We start from the raw sequence: 20680 nt of genomic DNA on the forward strand, positions 1-20680 counted from the left end.
TTTTGCTTCTCTCAGCGGTACCACACGATTTGTCATGTGGGTGGCAATGCAGGGTGACAGCGGCCCCATTACCCATGACACCATGCTGCTCAGCCCTGAGGGTCAGTATGTCGTTGAACGGGCCTGTGTCAGGCTATACGGTTATATAAGTGTCCTGTAAATGTCTTACATAATAACGACAAAGCTACTGAATCTAATCATTTGCATTTGCATTCAGCATTTGCCCAAACATGTTACGATGATGTGTGACATCCTTGCTCATCACAAACAAGGGATACCTGTTTGGAAACTATGCACCTGATGACAAAGGTCCAAAAACGTATACTGTATACATACAGTTTACTAGAGTTTCCAGCTGAAATGAACATTAGATTCGACCAATTTGATTCATTTTCACACAAATTATGATTACGGGGGCAGATTATCTATATTTTTGTGCAGTTCCTTGTACAATACTGTAATGACCTGAAAGCACTTATACTACAGTGCTTCAAGAAGTTCAGAGACTTGTGGATGCACACTAAAATGGTATGCTTTGCTTGAACAAATGTGTTTTTATCTCACTTTTGCTTTTGTTAATACTCAGTTAAGTTTAGTGTTGGGTTTAGTGTACAGTAGGTTAGGTTTATGTTATTTTTAAATGTGGTTGAGCATGCATTAACAGGGCTCGCAAAATTTCAAAATCGCTGGTAGCCCTTCGTAGCCTGGGAAAACCCAGACCACTCTCAGTTGTAACTAAGTTAGGGTCTGGCTAAGCTCCATAGACAATTCATTTCCACAGGGGCGTCACCAACGGACGTCGCTCAAATGGCTCTGGGCGCAATTGGATAGATCTAAAACCAATCAGAGCGACGGAGAAACATCTGAGACTCTCAGCAATTCTCTGTTTGTGTTTTTCAGGAAGATGTAGCAATGGCTTCTGACGACTTTTGCCGTTTTTGTAAATGACCATTTTAAATCGCTTGAAATAGACGCGATAGCTCATTCGAACGAGTGATGTTCCACGGCGGCATCCATCTCTGTAATGTACAAAATCTGCGTCACCGTCGCTGCTCTGTCGTCATCGTGTAAAGCCCGCCCCAACTTTTCTGATTGGTGCCGCGATTTGAACGGATTGGAAATGGGTTTCAATGGGCTCTTTGCCAGACCCACTTGCAGAGCAAATCTAAATTTGCCGGAAGTGCTCTGGGTTTTCCCAAGCTAAGCCCTTCGGGCAGGCACTCTTCAGATTTTGGTAGCCCGAATTAGAATTTTACTAGCCCAAATAAAAAGACAATTTTTAATGTAGAAAATTGGTTAGGAGTCAAAACATGAATCAAAAACTTTTTCAAAACACAAATATCAACAATTGGATATAAAATAATCAAATTAGAATCATCAATACAAATATACATCTGGATCTCTGAACTGAAATGTGTGTGACCAGTATGGAACATGAATCAGTCTGTGTCTGTGGCTCAGCCCCCAATGAGGGTATGATAAAAAAATAAAATAAAAGGTAACACTGGTTTAGGGTCTAACGCTTACAATTAACTAGTTTGATTAACATGCAGATGGCAGGGTTTTATCATCACTGAGGTCCCAAATGTTGGGTAGGCTAGTTAGGGGGGTTCAGGAGCCAATCGCCAATCATTTTCTCTGGGGCCCGAGAAAATTGATTTCTCTGATCTACATATGTGCATTTTAAGATGTTTTGAAGGCCAAAAATTGGATGACAATGACAATAGCTTTAAAGGTAGGGTAGGTCAGAATTGTCTAAAAAAGCTTTTATTCAAATTTGTTTAAACTGTTTTTATACCAATGCATAATTAAAATGTAAGTACTCTGATAAAAAGAGTATAAAAATCGAGTGACTCTAGACCGTTTAATCTTCATTAAACACAGCTCATTAATTCCATTCACTCCCACCTAAAAACGGGTGCGCGACTGCGCGCACGTGGGCAGAGCCAGTAATAACGGCGGTAGTCATGGCGACGGAGAGTGACAGTCGCGCAAGCCAATCCTGTGATTCGTCCCGAATGGAAATAATGAGCTGTGTTTAATGAAGATTAAACGGTCTAGAGTCACTCGATTTTTATACTCTTTTTATCAGAGTACTTACATTTTAATTATGCATTGATATATATAGAAAGTTTAATCAAATTTGGTAAAAAGTTTTTATATAAATCCTACCTACCCTACCTTTAAAACCATGTCACACAGCTGATTATTTTTCTCTCCTCATAAGCATCACACTCTTTTTCTCTTTGTTGTTATCTTGCTCGGTCTCTTTCCGTCCTAAAGCTGAGCTTTGACTGATTTTAATTTTTGTCTGTCAGTGAAGAAAGTAAACTTGGGGTCAGCTGATTTATGAATCATTTTCTCAGACACGTTCATTTACTGAAAGCTAGGTAGCCTATAAGTTTATTAAATTAATTCGCAATATGTACACATTCATTAGCCTATTGATCTTAATACAGGGCCGTATACAGGGCTTTATAATCAAATAGGTCCTAAATTTAAGGTTGTTAGGGGGTTAAAAATTTTATTTATCTGATATGTGCATTTCAAGACGTTTGAAGTTCTAAAAAAGGATAAGAAATAGCTTTAAAACCATGTCAGCGGGCAGTAGATTATTTATCAATACCTGCTCTCACTTCTTTCCATCACTCATTCTTTTTCTCTCAGTCTCCTCATCATGCCCCGTCTCTTCCCCTCCTAAAGCCGAACTTTTTAAATTTACTGAAGGCTACAAATTGTACTATATTAATTCTTAACATGTACACATTCGTTATTAATCTTGTGCCTAACAAGATTAAAACGGCTTTATTAATGTTTCTCGTACCCTCACAATGACAGTAAACTAATTAACTAGCCTAAGTAAACTAGTAAACTAAGGCCTATTTTCAGGTCAAAATGGCAAAATTAGACAAAAGTATTATTAGTTTGCCTGATTATTTTTGTCATTCGTTTAACATTTATGACCTAAAAAAAGTGTCAAATATGAAATATTTATCTTATGACCGTAAACTGAAGCGTCGAGTCGCTCTGCTCAAATTCGCGCTCAGTAGCGTCTGTGAACATAAATCCCAACTAGGCTTCTTTGATTTGATTGGTATCTCTAATATTCTGACATTGACGAGCAGTGACAGACCAATGAGGCTCAGAAGAACATACACACACACACACACACACACACACACCCTGTCCTCGGTTTCTGACGTGCGCTCTGTTCGGCGCCACTCTGGACTGAAGACGAAGAACGCGCTGAATCTGATTATAACCGATTATAACAAGACTGAAGCGAACACTATTTCAGATAGCCCATCGGGCAGGCCGGTTATGCATTTTGGTAGCCCGACTGGAAAACGCAATAGCCTCAGGACGTCGGGCGGGCGATTTTGCGAGCCCTGATTAACCTTTTAGCCCCAATCACTAGAGCCGCTCGATTCTGGAAACATTTCTTTCTGGATAGTTAGTTGTTGTTTTTTTAAGAGACCACGATTCTCCCCCAATTCTAAATGGACAACTAAACTAAATAACATGTCATTTACTAGAGGTTCTGACAAAATGTTAATTTATGCAGTCTATTTAAAACAACATTGCATTAATTATTTTAAAATGAAACCGTTTGAATGAGCGATTCAATGACTCACTCATGAATCAGGGGTTTTGAACAAATCTCTTGAATGAATGATTCAATGACAAATACATTTTTTAACAGTCACTTGTCACCACCTACTTGTGTAATGATGTAATTGATACAATCTTTATTTGAAGCATCAAGTTACTTCCAAAAGGTGATTTACTCTGTTTTGATCGCTACTGTAGACATCAGTGTTTATATAGGCTATCTATACAATTTTATCCCAGTTCATGAGTGATGATTTGAATGTTTACTTTGTACCTCACAAATAATTATACTGTGTGGTTGAAAAAACTTAGTTATTGAAGCTTTTATACCTATACATGTCGACAACATCTCTCTCTGGATCAGTGGCAGCTCGAATGATCACATGGGTGTGAATCGTGCAGATCTACCACTCACTCTGCATTTCATTTCCGAACATCCACAATTTGTACAGTATCCCAATGTAATAAAACCTTGCCAGATTCATGTTTATCTGTTTCAGATAGAACTGAATGTGCATTTGATATAGATATATTTCTGTGCATGGTATGTATCACACTTTCCCCTCCTTTTTTCTAATCTTTATGTGTAAACGCAATGTGTTAATTAGCACAGCTGATAGCTTCATTCACCGACCATCTTTATTCACGAGTCTTATCCTTTCACTGACAACCTTCATTTTACAGTCTGGAGCCGACCTACAGTCTGCCATTATGGCTTTAAAGATGTTAACTTGATGTCTATTCGCATTGCAACAGTGAGACCCTCATGCAGACATTTGAACCTACTCAATATTTTATTGTGCGGGATGAGTAAAAAAACGAAACAGATTTGGAGCAGGAATTTCCAAGAATGTGACAAAGGTGAATTTAGGTCAATGCGCTCAACCCTGTAAGATATGTAGCCGTTAAATGAAAGCTTTAATTCTTATTCAAACAGAACAAAGCTGTGACCTTTACATGTGTGTGTAAAGAAAGGCGATACCTCATTGTCAGGTGTCTTGAGCTGACTTCATTTTCTTGCATTCTCTATTGATACTCAATAAGGGGGATCACCTTGCCAATGCCCTTCCACAAACACTCATGTCTCAGCATGTTTATAATTGTGTAAAAAGGACTTCCGTCCTTGCGTCCATAAAGACTATCACATTCACTAAACTAAGTCACACTAACAAAACTATCAAAAGTTTAAAAAGTTAAAATGTTTTTGAAATCAGTCTCTTTTGATCACCAGGGCTACATTTATTTAGATCAAAAATACAATAAAACAATAATTGTTCAATATTAAAATTGAATTTATTTATCTAGTCTTCAGTGTCACATGATCCTTCAGAAATCATTCTCATATGATGAGTTGGTGCTCAAGAAACATTTATTATTATTATAATTTTTTTTATCATTTAGGCTATTTGAAATATAAATGATTTTTAACAAAGTTTTTACTGTCACCTTAATTCATCCTTACATTTATATGAAAAATCATACTAACCTCAAACTTAAAGTCCGGTAGTGTATCTGACTGTATTTCTATTAAATGATGCCTGCTCTCGTGGGACTGTGGGAAGTAGGCTAGGAGTGAGTCTTGTAAGACGATACAAGACAGATAAGATGGATACTTGTAATTGTTCCATTAAGAGACAAGTAAAAAAAAAATTCTTTTTTTATACTTTGTCTGGCAGAGCTCTCCTATTGTGTAATCTGCAAGGTCACCTCTGATTCAGATCAGATTGCCCCCAGTCAGCTATGGGGAACTGCACACGCTCAGAGCTTCTCCTAAATATATCACAGCGCTCCATTTATCTCACTGCATCAGTGCACATGTGTATATGTGTGTGTATTTTCACTTTTTTACTCTCGCCGGTCCTTTGGGAGGTCACTGTAAAACAATGACACACTGCAGGAAAGGTCCCCTTTGGATTTATGCATGCAATATGTTAGACAGTTAGAAGAAAAGGAGTATTTTCTGAATTTAGTTCTCACCAGATGTTCCCTTGGAACAGTGTTATTTTTCAACCCATCAAAATGTGGTTCTTTATATTTTTTAGTGATCCAGGGATTGCCTTTGGCATTTTGTCAGGTAGACACAGTGCAAAGAGATCCTAAAATTAATATTTTATCCATCATTCTTTCCTTACTCTGCCTTTTTCATCACACATCTCACTGAAACTATCATCATCGCAAATTATTACAGCTACTGTGCTTTTCTTCTGGGAGAAAGCACCTGCTCCCTTTTTACACAGAAAAAACTAAAAAAATCAGAAGCACTATATTTGAACACTGCATGTATGCGATATAGTTTCTCATCAGAAAAGCTCTGGGTTGCTACATAGCACGCTAATATTGCAGCACAGCCAGGCGAAGTGTGCTTTAATAATGAGATCTCTTTGTTCTGCTCAGTTTTTTTTTACTTCTGTGAGCAAATAATTTTGCTGACGGCTTCTCTGTGACCTCTGTAATATTGCTGATCATATTAGATGTGTAAGGTTACTGTTGCTGTAGGTGCTAGAGCCCTTTGAGTTTTTTTATAACAAAAAACTGTTTACTGAGGTGTTGACGTGCACTGGCGGGAACAGTTTGTACTGCGAGAACTGATAACAGGACGGGCCAGGCTCAAGTCCTCTCTAAATCCTACAAAACATTCCTTGAAGGCAGTAGCCTAGCCAAGTACAGGCTGTTTTCATGAAGCTGGTGTATTTCAACATGTTCTCAGAGCCCACAGGTTCAGTGCACCTCTGGAGGTACAGTCGCCCCACTGGCTATGAAACGTGTACTTTCCATATAATTTCCATTAGCTGCTTGAATCGTAATGTTTTAGTTTCGCTCATACAGTTTCTTTTAGAGAGATTTCAGCATCATAGTTTCTGCCCTTGTGCTGTTCCCCTGCTGTGACGGCACTGGAAAGTGGCAACCTGCAGCTTTGAATACATTCACACTTTTTTGTGCCATGTTCCGATGAAAAAAAAATCTCTCAATGTGTAGAAGGCCAAATGAGATTGTGCTTTACTACGACCACTTACTGATTGAATCTCTCGCGGAAAGTCATACTGTTAAGCATTATTGAATGTTATAAAATGTTAAAAAATAAAAGTTTTTTACATCACTTATAAAAAGCTGGTGCGGCAATGTGCATTTTACTTTCACTTTTAAATTAGCGTCAATTCACCCTTTGCAGGGAGTTTTTATTGACAGGCGATCTGACCATAATCATAATCCACCATTTTTGTCAGACAAAGCAGTCAGGAGAGTTAGAAGATTAACGTCGGTGGATTTGAACTTGAAAAACGGTGTGTAGGCTACTGACGTCTTTACGCGGTTAAAGCAACAGTCCTTCTGATGTTCATTCATGTTTATTTAATGCTATAAATTAACTAATAGATGATCGGTTCACGAGCAGCTTAAACTGAGGCAATCTGTTGTGACGCACAAAGACTGGGCCACAAAACGGTAGGCTTATATTGTTTCATTTTCTTTCACTGACCAAATTTGAAAGTTGAGACTTTTTCATATTAAGTGTCACCTGCTCGGTCCTGTCTGTCAGCGGGTTGTCAGTGTCCTCTATGTATTTTTTCACGACAATAATAGCTCAGCCTCTCGCACGTGCTTAGAGCTTGTGTGAATTGCACGTAGAAAATGAAGTTAAAGGTATTGCGGAGGATCTTTCCTACTTTTAGAAAAGACCCGCCCTCTCCAATTTCTATTTGCTCCCGACCGAGAGGGAACGCCTACTAGCAGTGATTTTAAATGGATTTCTCCAAATAGCATGACAAACTTTACCTGTCTAGTAGAATCTTCGCGACTGCGGCATCAGTGGGAAGCCCAACATGTGCTTTTAGCGCACGCCAGCGTGTGAACGGCCTTACGTAAACATATCACCAGAATGATTGACACTTAGGTGGACCAATAGTATACACTACCCACCCGGAAGAAGAAAATCCTCCGCTATACCTTTAAGGAGCAACCTCGATCTATCAGGAAACGCCACATAGGTCGCTGCATTTCACTGCGCTTCATGAATAGTTTTTCTTTTGCGCGAAGAAGCCGTTCGCCGGAGATGTGTTAAAATATAGCGGAGTGCATTCACAATTATAAGGCTGCCTGCCGGTATAATAATCATTTAATCATCCATGATTAAAGTGCTCCATGCGGCTCTGGCAGGTTAAAAAGGCGTTCTAAAGTGAAGTGATGCGTTCGTTTAAGAAAAATATCCATATTTAAAACTTTATCGACTAAAATAACTAGCTTCCGGCAGACTGCCATACGCATCGATTTACGATGAAAGATTAATGATGAACGCGGTTGATCAGCCCTGTTTGTTTGATCCGCGAAAGGCGACAAAGCTTACGCTACTCCTACACCCTATGTCATACAGTGTTACTCTTTTGCCATATGTCGACTTGCGTACGGCCGTCTGCCGGTAGCTAGTTATTTGAAGTTTTAAATATGGATATTTTTCTTACACGAATGCATCGCTTCACTTCCGAAGGCCTATATTAGCCCCCCAGAGCCGCGTGGAGCACTTTAATCATGGATGGATGCGCTTTTATGAACATCCAAAGACATACACCCATTCACTCCCATTATAAAGTTTGGAACTATCCCTTTAAAATCTTTTTTTTTTTTTTTTTTACGTTGACAACATTGTTTCCAATCTCTCTTCTCTCCTCTTTTGCACACAGGACCTCAGTGCAACTGTAGTGCTGAGGGTTCAGAGGACCCGAATACCTGCGACTCTGTCACAGGTCAGTGTGTGTGCATATCTGGATACACAGGTCAACTTTGTGATGAATGTGAGAATGGGTATTTCACCAACGGTACTAGTGGCTGCCAGGCCTGTGACTGTGACTCCATTGGAGCCGTAAGCCGACTCTGCAATAGGTGAGTATCTGCTCTTCTTACGCCAATCACATCACCCATGTTTGATTCAGTACTATGGATATCATGATGAATTAATAGAAAACTTCCTCAACACGCGCTCTACAGCAGAATTTAGGATTTGAATCAGGACTGTGTGTTCCCAGCCTTAGAATTTGTTCTTTAAATGTCACATGCAATATGAAAGTACAGCACTTTGGAAAAACTTACTGAAGTTGCAGCACCTGCGTGATGTTAAGCAGTTATGTGTCTTTGTTTTCTAGTAGTATTTCAGGTTTCATTTCCTGTGACTGTCTGATTCTGGCTCATAGTCTAAAGCTGTATTTACTGTATGGCTCATGTTTGACCTTAATTTGACATCTGCATGAATGCAGTTAGCAGGCATGGCGACTGACGAGATCGCTCTCTGCACTGCAGTAGAGTTGCTGCTAGATTTTCCGCTCCCTTCGACTTTGTCAGCTTCCTGCCAAACTGCTGCAATCATGTCACTTATTGTATCACCGTAACACACTGTCAACCGTTTGTGGTTTTTCCCAGTGAGCCTCTTGATGATATCAGTCTCTGCGTAACCTCCCCCGAGTACATTCTCCTGCATGTATCCTGTCTGCGTGTCATATCTTGTCATTGAGTCATTTTCTGCACCTGAGTCATTTTCTGCACCTGTTGTCCGTATCACACTGCAGGAATACAGAAAGCTAATATTGACATAGTAAGCCACCATATATTCTTAAAAATGTGACACCCAATTCACAACATTACAATTAATCTCATTATATAACCAACAGGACAGGGTAACATAATATTTAGATTAATACTATTATAATATCAAGTAAGTCTGTTTTATTTATGTATATGAAAGTCTATTTATGTATATGAAAAAAAAGGTCTATCCATCTCTATCATGATGTTGTTATAACAATCAAACAATGAACAAGAAGGTACTGGTAATATCAAGTAAAATATATCTTATACAATATTGCCTATTTAATAGAAATTGAATGTACTGTATGTAAAAATCAAAAGAATATCAAAGCATCCATGGTTAATTTATGTTGGCTGTTCTTATTTTATGCTCGTCTTTAATAAGTCAAACACTAGGCGCGTTTCCATTACAGATTTGCGCAAAACTTTTGCTATTTTGTCTAAATGTCGATAAAAAACTATTGCGAAATGACGCCGTTTCCATTACCCAATGTTATGCGACTGAACCGTAATTTTTCCCTCTCGCGAGAAGTCATTCCAAAAATCATGGCAACGAATGTTGGTAGGTTTATATATTGCAGCCGCCACACTAGCCATTATTATTAAAGGGATAGTTCACCCAAAAATTGAAATTCTGTCATCATTTACTCACCCTCAACTTGTTTCAAACCTGTATGAGTTTCTTTCTTCTGTTGAACACAAAATAAGATATTTTGAAGAATGTTGGTGACCAGACAGTTGATGGACCCCATTGACTTCCATAGTAGGAAAAAAAGATACTATGGAAGTCAATGGGGTCCATCAACTGTCTGGTCACCAACATTCTTGGTGTGGCATTTCTTTGAGGTTTAGAATCCAGTATTCCTGTAATTCTTTTGTCTTTTATGATTTTAATAAAGAACTCTGTCTCGTAGTCTGTCCGAAAATATGTAAATATTTATTTTTTGAATTGCCTGAAAAACCTCCTCATGCGAGCGTAAAAACTTTTTTGCGATGAATGGGAGTTTTTGTGAAAATTACGTGTTTCCATTAAGCGTATTTTCAATTCGCACAATTTGAAGGGTAATGGAAACACGGCTACTGCTTAATGTCTTCTCGGGTATCTGTATGTGTGCATGCAGTGTACTAGCATGTTGACAGTGTCTCTCTGTGTAGAAAGATCTGTGTGTGCAAAGCAGACATGAGTGTGCAAGGGTAAAGTTAGTGACTCCACACGCTGAGTAATTATAGCTTTCCCACAGCAGACGGCTGCCGATGGAAACGGAATAGCCGCAGTCGTGCGAGAGTCAGCCATCCGCTTGTGTTTGATTTGGAGTGGACTCAAAAGACTGCAGCCCCCCTCTGTTCCCCCTGACATGGAGAAAGGCATCATAATTCACAGCATTCACTCTCTCTCTCAGAACACTGGCTGGAGATAGCTTCCATTACAGTACACTATCTGTCATTCATAAAGTCCTGCTGTACTCATCGTGTTTGAGTAGCATATATGCTTTTTAGGGTAAGAAACATGCTGTCTAAATTAAGACATTCAAGAAAATTGCATATAGATGTTTAGTTTGTATTCTGTATGCAAGTCATTTATTGATATTTAGAAATTAGACTATGCAGCTCTTGCTAATTAGTTAGCATGATTACGGTGTGTGTGAATGTTTGTGTCATACATAGTGATTAATGAGACCATGGTGGGTAGTACATTGCCACACTTAATCACAGATCATGACATCTATAAGAGTGACAGGTCATTAGCCCAGGGTGCTATAGATATATATTTCATGCTGTAGGCTTTCATGCTACAGACACAGGCATACAAGACACCCTTGCAGCTGCATGGTAAGGGGGCATTAAAAGCCAGCATTAAAAGCCAGTTTTATTATGTAGAACTATTCTGGTCTGCATAGAAGCCGCATAAAAGCATCATGTACACAGTTTGCGGCCTAAATGTATTTACAGAAGCAGGAAACAATCAATGCATCACACATTTTTTTTTTTTTTTTTGATTTCGAAAATGAGAGCAGTGTTGATTGACATGACTGAGAGGCAGTGTGAAGACGGCCTTTGTCAGTCCAACTGCTTTCCTGTGAAGCAAAAGAAAGATTAAAGAACAGTGCTCCATTCTAGAATTGCGTTCCTCTTGTTTGTATCATGGTTTGACTGGTTTAACGTTTGCATTGTTTGAGCACAACGTCACTACTTATGGACAGGGCCACATCTCATGGTTTGTGAGGGAGCGGAAGCCCAAGATTTGTGGCACACCCCTAAGTCTAGATGTTACCATTTGACAAAGAAGCTAGTCTAGTTGAAGCTTTCCATTTTGCAGACTCTGCTAACAGTGTATTATTAACCAGTAGCTCCTGGAAATGTTGCTCTTAGTGTAAACATGCCACTTCCTATCTTTACTCAATTTGATTCAACATAGGTTCATTTGGATTTATCAGGTACAGTACATGTCAACATTTCTCTCAACTAAATAGCTATAAAATGTGCAGGGAAGGTATTGTATCTAGGCTATAGATTGTTTATGTCAAGTACGTATTACACATAATATTCCCCCTTTAAACTGGTATAAAAAAAAATGTCATACCGGTGTTTTCCCTCACAACTGGTATAACCAGTATTACCTTCGATCATGGCAAGCCAATGCATATATTTAGCAAAAAGCTCTACCCTAGAATTATTTTTTTAGTTGACTAACAAGCTATGGACATTGAATGACTTTCTGTTAAATATAACATTACAACTTACAATTCGTTTTATTGACATCTTTCCACAGTGGGAACACTGATTGAGCCTTTACATGAGGCATAATACATTTCAACACTGGAATCTTAAATGTCCATGCATGTTTATTTCATACCTAGGAGTAAAGAGTTATAACTAGGAGTAAAGAGGAAGAGATGATGATCGATTTATGTGCATTGTTATAAAATTGACAGAATTTAAGAGCTAAGACTTGTTTCATATCAAAAGTTAAAAAGCACAAAGCTTATTATGATAATTGGATGGCAGGTGTTACGACACAAAACAGCATATACTAAAATATTGATCTTTTAAGAATTGATTGCAGTTAAAAAAATAAGAAATTGATATTGTCAAACCAGCCCTAATTATTATTATTAATAATTAATTTGGTCATGATTTGGAAAAATTGATCGGACAGCCGTGGCTGAATACAAATTTCCATCTATATGTAGTGTATCATTTTTCTGCGTTGGTCATTTGTTCTGTTGCAATGACTGAAGGCCGTATAGCTTTAGAGAGCTCTGCTCTGGTCATGGTCCAAACCTCAAGCCATTTCCTGAGCTGTAAGACCAAAGGCAAGCTGAAACAAAATAAAGAAAAACTGCTCACCCTGATTTGGTTGTGGAAGTATGATCCTGTGGAAATTGGTAGTTTTCACATTCTTGGCTGCCCCGGAGTGTTTGGGGAATGCTGATTGAACCAGAGCTCATGCTTTACTGCCTCTCACTCCGACTCTGGACCGATGTCCTCTTCTCAGTTTGTGATTTCCACCATTGTAAGAGAAACCACGAAACTGGTCTCTAATCAGCCAGTTTTCTAGAGACCACTTATATTATGTTGTTGCTTCTTGATAGCGCTCCACTTTCTGACACACACTGCTGCCATTAGGTTATAAGGAACATTTTTAACCGCAAGTATTTAAAGTGAGCCTCAAATCATTCTATTAAACTCCACTGATAAAGTACTGACACACACTATAATTAGATGTAGCCTATATGGAGCACAGACAGAGGAAATTCTGTTATCTGAAGGTGCTGCGGTATGCTGTTTGCCAGACAGATTAAGAAAGTAAAGAAAACCTCCCTATAATTCGGTCACTTTGACAGCTGTAAAGCTGTGTTGTCTGCAAAATGTCTCCAGACTGAAAATGGTTGTTGTTCAATCGTTTTCAACAGTCTTCTCTGCAGACTTCAATTTTTCAATTGAATTTTTTTCTTCACTCTGTTCTTTTAAATATAATCTAGGTCTGTTGTGGAATTTTTTTTAGCTTTTTTTGTCTGGCCTGCTTTACCACAATTTAGCCTGCTGCTGCAGTTGTAAAAGGAAAAACAGGATTCAAAGCAAAAAAAAAACCTAAAGTTTAGTAACAGTAAAACTCTGGTGTGTCACTTCTTGTTAGCAATTTTGCTTCACTGAAAAGTATTCCAGTGTAGTCTCTGTGGCTCATGTTAGTGTCTTTCCAATGCCGACGACCCTTCGGCCCTTGGGCCAAAACTGGCAGGCTCTTGGTGGTACTGCAACAACAAAAGCCTTCAAGCCCTTTCTTCCCTTATAATTCTATGCTGTCCATGTTTACAACCACTGAATTAGTATCTAAGGTTCACTCTTCATTGATTGGAGAGTATACCTTGACCAACATTGCTTCTACTTGGCTGTTTCTGTAAATATCAATGAGAAAAAATAGGAAGTCAACAACAACACACATACACATTCACTTACCCATCAGATTTTTGTGTAAGCAAATTCAGGAACAGATTCATAAATCATCATTACACATTACAAGTAACGCACTAACCAGACGTTAGCAGAACATAGCAGAATTCAGTGTTCAGTTTAAGTCTATTAAAAAAATGATAGACTGATTTATATAAATGACATGCACAATTAAGTCCCATCTAAGCATGGAGTGAGTAAATGAGATGAGCCCTGCTCAATATCACCTCTGGCATTCAGAAAGACTTCCTCGGTCTGCTATGTATACAGCTTACCTGAAGCCAGACATCAGAGACCATACAAGGCAATTGTAATGGAGTGTTTGTGTTCCGCTTTAGTACGTGTCAAAGAGGTAGTAGGAGAGACAGAGAGAAAGATCAATCATCGTAGTGCATATTATCCCTCAATGGGAACTTGGGTATTAAGAATATCCAAAGCTTCCCAGTGGTAAAATATGACTTAAGAGGACATTCATGTCCAATTTTTAACTAGGATAATTCCGATAGCATGTGAAAGCAGCATTAATGTTGGTCTACTCTGGAAGGCTTCAAAACACCTTCAAAAGCGTGTTAATGTGTGGCTGGGACACCTTATGCAGAGGCCTGTTACTGTTTGATTTACACTCAAACATGCAGTAGGGTTTAAAACATGCTACACTGTCTGCTTCTCTAATTTAAATTTAAATTAAATACAAAAAATAAACTAAAAGTGTATGAATCTATACACAAATGTCTAGACCATTTCTTAGAACTAACTTTACTTTTTTGAGATGTTTTGTTATAACTTGTAAATAACTGTTGTCAAGGTGATTTTTAGTAGATGAAGACTTTAACTATGTTCCACTAAACCTGATCACCGAAATGTCCACAATTCTTTTGTATGAATTTTTTTAACAATTGAAATACAAACTTTTATAGACTTTTTTTTTTTTTTTTTTTACTTCAGATGTGTGTTTGTGCTAGGCCTATGTTTCTTCTAAGAAAATAATTTTTTCCCCTTTATATGCTACCTTTGGGGACTATTCAGAAACATAGAGTGTCATTCCACTGCTACGCTGATGATGCGCAGATTTATTTGCCCGTGAGAGAGTTTAATTCTAATTCACTTGACACCTTATTAGCATGCTTACACAATGTTAAGGACTGGATGGCTGCAAATTTTTTGAAACTTAACGAAAATAAAACCGAGGTTATTGTGTTTGGCCCTAAAAAACATGATGTGCTTCAGTGCTTGAATGCAACTTCTTTGACTGGTTTTGTAAAATCTAGTGTGAAAAATGTGGGATTTGTTCTGGATAGTGGTTTAAAGTTGGACAGTCAAATTAGTTCTTTGGTGAGATCTTGTTTTCTTAATCTACGTCTGTTAGCTAAGACTAAACCATTTCTATCTAGTTCAGATTTTGAGAAAGCAATTACGGCCATTGTCTTTTCTCAAATGGATTATTGTAATTCTCTTTACTATGGAGTTGATGCTCGAGCACTTAAGCGTTTACAGAAAATCCAAAATGCTGCAGCAAAAATGATAAAGTCGGCAAAGAAATATGAATCTGTGACTCCATTATTAATTTCATTAAAGTGGCTACCAGCACGATTTAGAATTATTTATAAGATCCTCGTACTTGTTTTTTAAGGCCTTGCACAATTTAGCTCCTGTGTATTTGTCCGGTTTGGTGGCAATTTACACCCCTGCTAGATCCTTGAGATCAGAAAATCAACAGCTGCTTTGCACTACCAGGACAAAATATAAACATAGGTGACAGCGCCTTTTCTCGAGCAGGCCCTAAATTGTGGAATGACATCCCTCAATCAATTCGATCTGCCAAATCTTTACACATGTTCAAAGCTATGTTAAAACAACAGATTTAAATGGAGAGCTTTCTTAAATGGGTTATTGTCTATGTGTGTTTATGTGATGTGGTTATGTTTATTTCTGCTATCTTTTTGTGTTTTTTAGTTTGTGATTGTGATGCACTTTGGGCAACGTGAGTTGTATTAAACTGTGCTATAGAAAGAAAGAAAGAAAGAAAGAAAGAAAGAAAGAAAGAAAGAAAGAAAGAAAGAAAGAAAGAAAGAAAGAAAGAAAGAAAGAAAGAAAGAAAGAAAGAAAGAAAGAAGAAAAATAATTTCCACTTGGTTTGATGTTTTGTTATGTAATGCTAATACAATTTATTTATTAATGTATGTGTATTTGGTTCAACTATTAACAGTATCAACATATTGTCATCATCCAAAGCCCTTTTATATAAATCAGAAACCCTTTAATTTAGTACAAATTTTTTTTTAATGCACTTACCTGATTTATCAGTTAATTCTGTTCTTGGGTGATATCTGAAGAGTGTAACCAAACTTACACATACTGTAGGCCTATGTGCAATGAACTGTGAATGCGAATAAGATCCTCCTGGATATTTCACTAAACACAAAGGGGTGAAATGGGACTCAAAGCAAATGTCTGATGCTAGTGTTTGGCTGGGCATGACACGTCTCTGTGCTTAGACAGATGTCCAGACAGTGGACAGAATCAACCGCCCATGACCCACATGCACACACACTGCCATGTTTGCCTGTGGGTATCCTGTGGGGAGAAGTCTGCATGTTTGAGTGAATGAATGCATTTCTTGTGTGTGTGTGTGCGTGCGTTTCCATGAAATCTTCCTGAAAACCTGAAAATTAATGTTTTTTGTTGTTGTGTTTACTACTGTTCATGTAGAAAGCCTTAATTCGGTCCTGATAGTTATTATTCTTATGCACCCACACTACGACCATTCACTGCGAGTAAGTGAAACTTAACAATTTACGTTTAGTGTCTTTTGAGACAATTCAGTAATACTTTAGGTGATCTCCCCTTAATCATGACAAGCTCGTTGCATAATATAATTTCTGCCATTGTGTGTGTGCTTTTTTTTTTTTTACCTACATTTTGAAGACCAAATATCCTCACAAAATTGTTGACATTGTGGGTACATTTGGTCGGGCCCCACAAGGAAAACGGCTAATAAATTATACTAAATTATTTATTTTTTTGTTCAGTATAAAACCATTATGCCCTATATACATGCTATAGTTATGAAGAAAGTGTAGTGTGTGTGTGGTTTGAATATACTGTGGTGGTCCTTTACAATAAAGGTGAAAGATTATGATGTAGCATTATTTATATAGGCTATATTATATGTAACTTAAAGGATTCAGCGATTAAATTAATGACTGATATATCAAAAATATTAACCCAGAAATGAGGATAAATGAGATGTGCTTGTAATTTTTTCATTAACACACTGCTGTCCCATCTGGATGTAATGCCAAAATCCGAGTGTGACAATTACCGGTACTGCCATCTTTTGCCAGACATTTGTGTTAACTCGCCCAGATTTATTGCTTGTTTCCTCAAACAACAGAATATTACAGCAACTCGTCTGTTTCCATGGATTCATTTGTAGGGAAATCAAACCGTCAGAAGACAGAAAGTCTTCAGTCATTCTCCCTCTGTGCTTCTTTCTTTTTTTTCTTTTTTTTGATAAATAGGCTCATTTTATGTAAGGCCCACTTCACATTTTTCTACACACACACATACGCACACATCTCACACACTACATTTGAAAACATCACTGTGGGTAATCCACACCTCATACTCTGCCTACATGTTCCTGAATTCCGGGTTAGTCTTCGCCTTCACTTCCTAACCTCAATAGAAATGTTTCTTTTGAAAATAAGAAGCCAATTACAGGAGCCCCACTCACTCTTAGCTCACATGTCAATCATCTCGGCCACCCTAGTGGGCTAAAGTCATAACACTAAGTCACATCTGCCCTGTCTTAATTTAGAAAATCATTAATGCAGATTTCAAACTGTCGACATAAACTGCATTGTGGACCAGAGGTTATTGTGGTCAAGAACTGCTAACTTAGATGGGAAGAATCTGGCTGGCTGGCATATAAAGCACTCAAACATTGCATTTACTATATTTATTCAGTTAGCAGAAGTTTTTGTTCAGAGTTGGAAACCCCCTCCCCCCCTTCATAAAATGTAATGTCCACTGGGCAATCAGGCTTTACATCTGCTTTTGAATCTGAATCATAATCATGTGGCTGGTAGGACTGAACCCACATGAGATATGATCTATTGTGTGACAGACCAAAGTGCAGCTAATTATGCTAAGTCGTGGTTTCATGGAAATGCAGTTCCTTTTTCAATGTCATATGAGTCAGTGTATCTTAGTGTGTTTATGTGAAAAAGGAAGCATATTTTATTTTAGTTTATTTCTCAGTAGAGCTGAGTAGCAAACCAAGACACCGCACATGGGTTCAAAAATACATTTTAATAAGGGTATTTAAGAGTCAACTATGTGGCACAATGTTGTTAGGTTAAGAGACAATAAAACATCATCTTAGAAATGCTGCAATGCACAAAACAGCAGCTAGTCCCCGAGCTGCACATCAAGCTGATGGATGCTAAAGTATGACTGATTAGCCATAAACAGGATTACACATCTAATAGTCTCAATGTAGGAAGGCTGTTCAGAGGGCTTTTTAGTAGAAATTACTATGGCTATTAGTCTTCTTTTCTGATTTCCACTTGCCCTTTTAGGCTTGCCTTCAACATAATGATGATTTATTAATACAATTAATATTCCGTATTGGACATTTAAATTGAAACTGTGGGTAATCTTTTACTTTTTTGTTTTTGTTTACAAAGAATAAAAATGTCATTGATCTTTGAGATTAAAATAACTTTCCCAAATTTAGAAAAGCTGAAGTTTATATTTAAAGGACCCTAATCAAACATTCCAGTCTGACCTTGATCGTTTGTGTGATTCATTTTAGCATAGATTGTTTTTTGAACCTGTTGAGTTTACCACAGGCTTTGCAAAGATGCTGTTATTGAAGGATTGGAAAGTTAAAAACAATTCTTGACACAACAGCAAACCTGCGAGCAGAACTGGAGAAAACTCTAGCTTATTACTCTAGCAAAAAAAATGTTAGGTGTCAGAAATAGGGTGGAAAATGATCATGTAAAACTCAAATTTTGGTTGTTTTTTCACTTAATTGCTGTTGTTGCTTCTGTATGTGTGTGTGTGGTGAAAGCTGAAAATAAGAAAGAATGTGAGGCAGTGCTGTGGTGAGTTTTTGTGACTCTGTGCATCCAGTGTTGCTCTGGTATTTATAGAAGAGGTCAAGACTCTGTTCCCTGATAGTATGGTGTCACTTCTCGAGTGACAACTTGAAAAGTTTCCTTTCGAACAACACCACATCCTGTTCCCCTTCTTATGACTTACCAATTGTTTCACACTTTGCAAAACAGCATTTCAGATGCTGTGCAACGAGATTGGTTTGCTGTTTTGTCCAGTTATGCCGTCCCATCACGCAGTCACATACATTTTTCCATCGTAGTTTATGCACATGTTTTCTTATTGGACTCAATTGAGCACACCAACTTTTTATGTGCACTTTTAGAATTTATGCATGCATATGATTTGGTCACAAAAAGTTAGATTTTCATGATGTCCCCTTTAATTTTTTCCATAACAGTTGTGGTGGGGTTCAAATGTCAAGTAGTGTAACTTTTTTGCCTTTTTTTATTTGAATAAAATAATAATAATAAAATGTATTGTCAAATGTATTTGAGTGAAAGGTACAATTAAATCGATTGATTTATATGTTTTACTTGCGTAGAAACCATGGAAACACCAAAGCCGCTTTAATATATTATGCTTTATTAGACAGGTGAACAACTGTTTGGATACCTTTATAAACATAAAATGAATCATTGTTAACACGTTTAGTCTTATTGTTTGAACCTCTTATACTGCGAATAACATGCCTCCGAGACAATGCAATCTTGTCAAGCGTTTTCTCTACTATAAATATGTTAAAGTTAATTGCATGCCATTTAGCAACAACAAATCATCCAGCTTTTATTAATATGATATTCTAATACTGATCTAGCTTACTGCAATGTGCAAAAAGTAGAGTAATAACATAACTTTCAACACACTCAAATGTATTTTTAGTATAATTGTTTCAACCAAGTAAAACAGTGCGGCTTTACCACACATTTTTAATTCGTCAAATAAACTGACCTGTATGAGTAGTAATTGAGTACTTGAGACTATTTCATTAAAATTAAATTAAATGAGTTTCAAACGTAACTGTAACAAAATTCAAACTCAGGGAAGTAGGAGGCGGGAACCGGCAAACATTAAATGTAACTTCACATGTAATTGTCAAAATAACCATAAACAACAAAACAAAAGGAGAGGCAGCGTCCGACTGTGGCATATACAGTAAGCGTAATAAAAGCACCAGTGCTCCTGCATGAGACTCGAAACCCGTGTGCCGCGCAAGTGTCTCTTTTTAGCATTTGCTCCGCCGGCCTCGTTCTGCTCCCACGGCTCTCGGCCCCGCCCTGCTTCAAACCACAGTGATGTTGATAAAACTTTAAAACATTAGCTCATCCTTGAACATGATTTCTGCCGGAGTCCTGTTGGATTGCTTTCCATCGCTGTGGAGGTGAAGACAACAACTCCCATGATTCCACGCTCATTCACCACGCCATCAAGCTGCGCCTTTGTTATTGTTTTGAATAAGCGACCACTTGCAGCGTGCTGTGCCTTTAACTTCACAAGTTTGTGTGTGATGATTATGTTTAGCATGATTTGAGATGATCCAAATGTATACCTGGTGCTTCAATGGAAGCCTGAACATCTGTCCAAAAGTCACATAATCAATGTCATATTTGTAGCTTGTAACTGCTGATTTGACGAATATTGAAGTACCGGTACACAGGTTATAAGTAGACTTTTACACTGAGGACAAATATGCTAATCAGCCCTCCCTGCTGTTCCCCAGCAAATCAACACAACATTCCACATCATTTTTTTTTTCTGTCTCTCCAGCCTTGGGCTTTAGGCACTGCAGAAAAAGCAGAGAATGAGATGGAGGTTTGTGCGGATCAGTTACCTGGGGTTCACGTTAGAGATGCATTAATCTGTGATAAATCAATCAGACTCTGTAAAGCCCAATGAGAGTGCACTTATTTTGTGCCGGAAG

The 20680-nt window shown here is 37.9% G+C and overlaps 1 protein-coding gene across 1 annotated transcript in view; it reads left to right on the forward strand.

Moving 5' to 3' along the window:
• Nucleotides 1-20680, forward strand: part of LOC306996245 (multiple epidermal growth factor-like domains protein 9) — an 80629-nt gene that overhangs the window by 2957 nt on the left and 56992 nt on the right. Inside the window, exon 2 of the mRNA XM_079608565.1 lies at nucleotides 8286-8484. Coding sequence (XP_079464691.1) covers nucleotides 8286-8484 — 199 coding nt within the window. The remainder of the gene's footprint in view (nucleotides 1-8285; nucleotides 8485-20680) is intronic.

This window comes from Phoxinus phoxinus (genome assembly GCF_949152265.1).
Source record: "Phoxinus phoxinus genome assembly, chromosome: 3".
In the NCBI taxonomy this organism is placed as follows: Eukaryota; Metazoa; Chordata; class Actinopteri; order Cypriniformes; family Leuciscidae; genus Phoxinus; species Phoxinus phoxinus.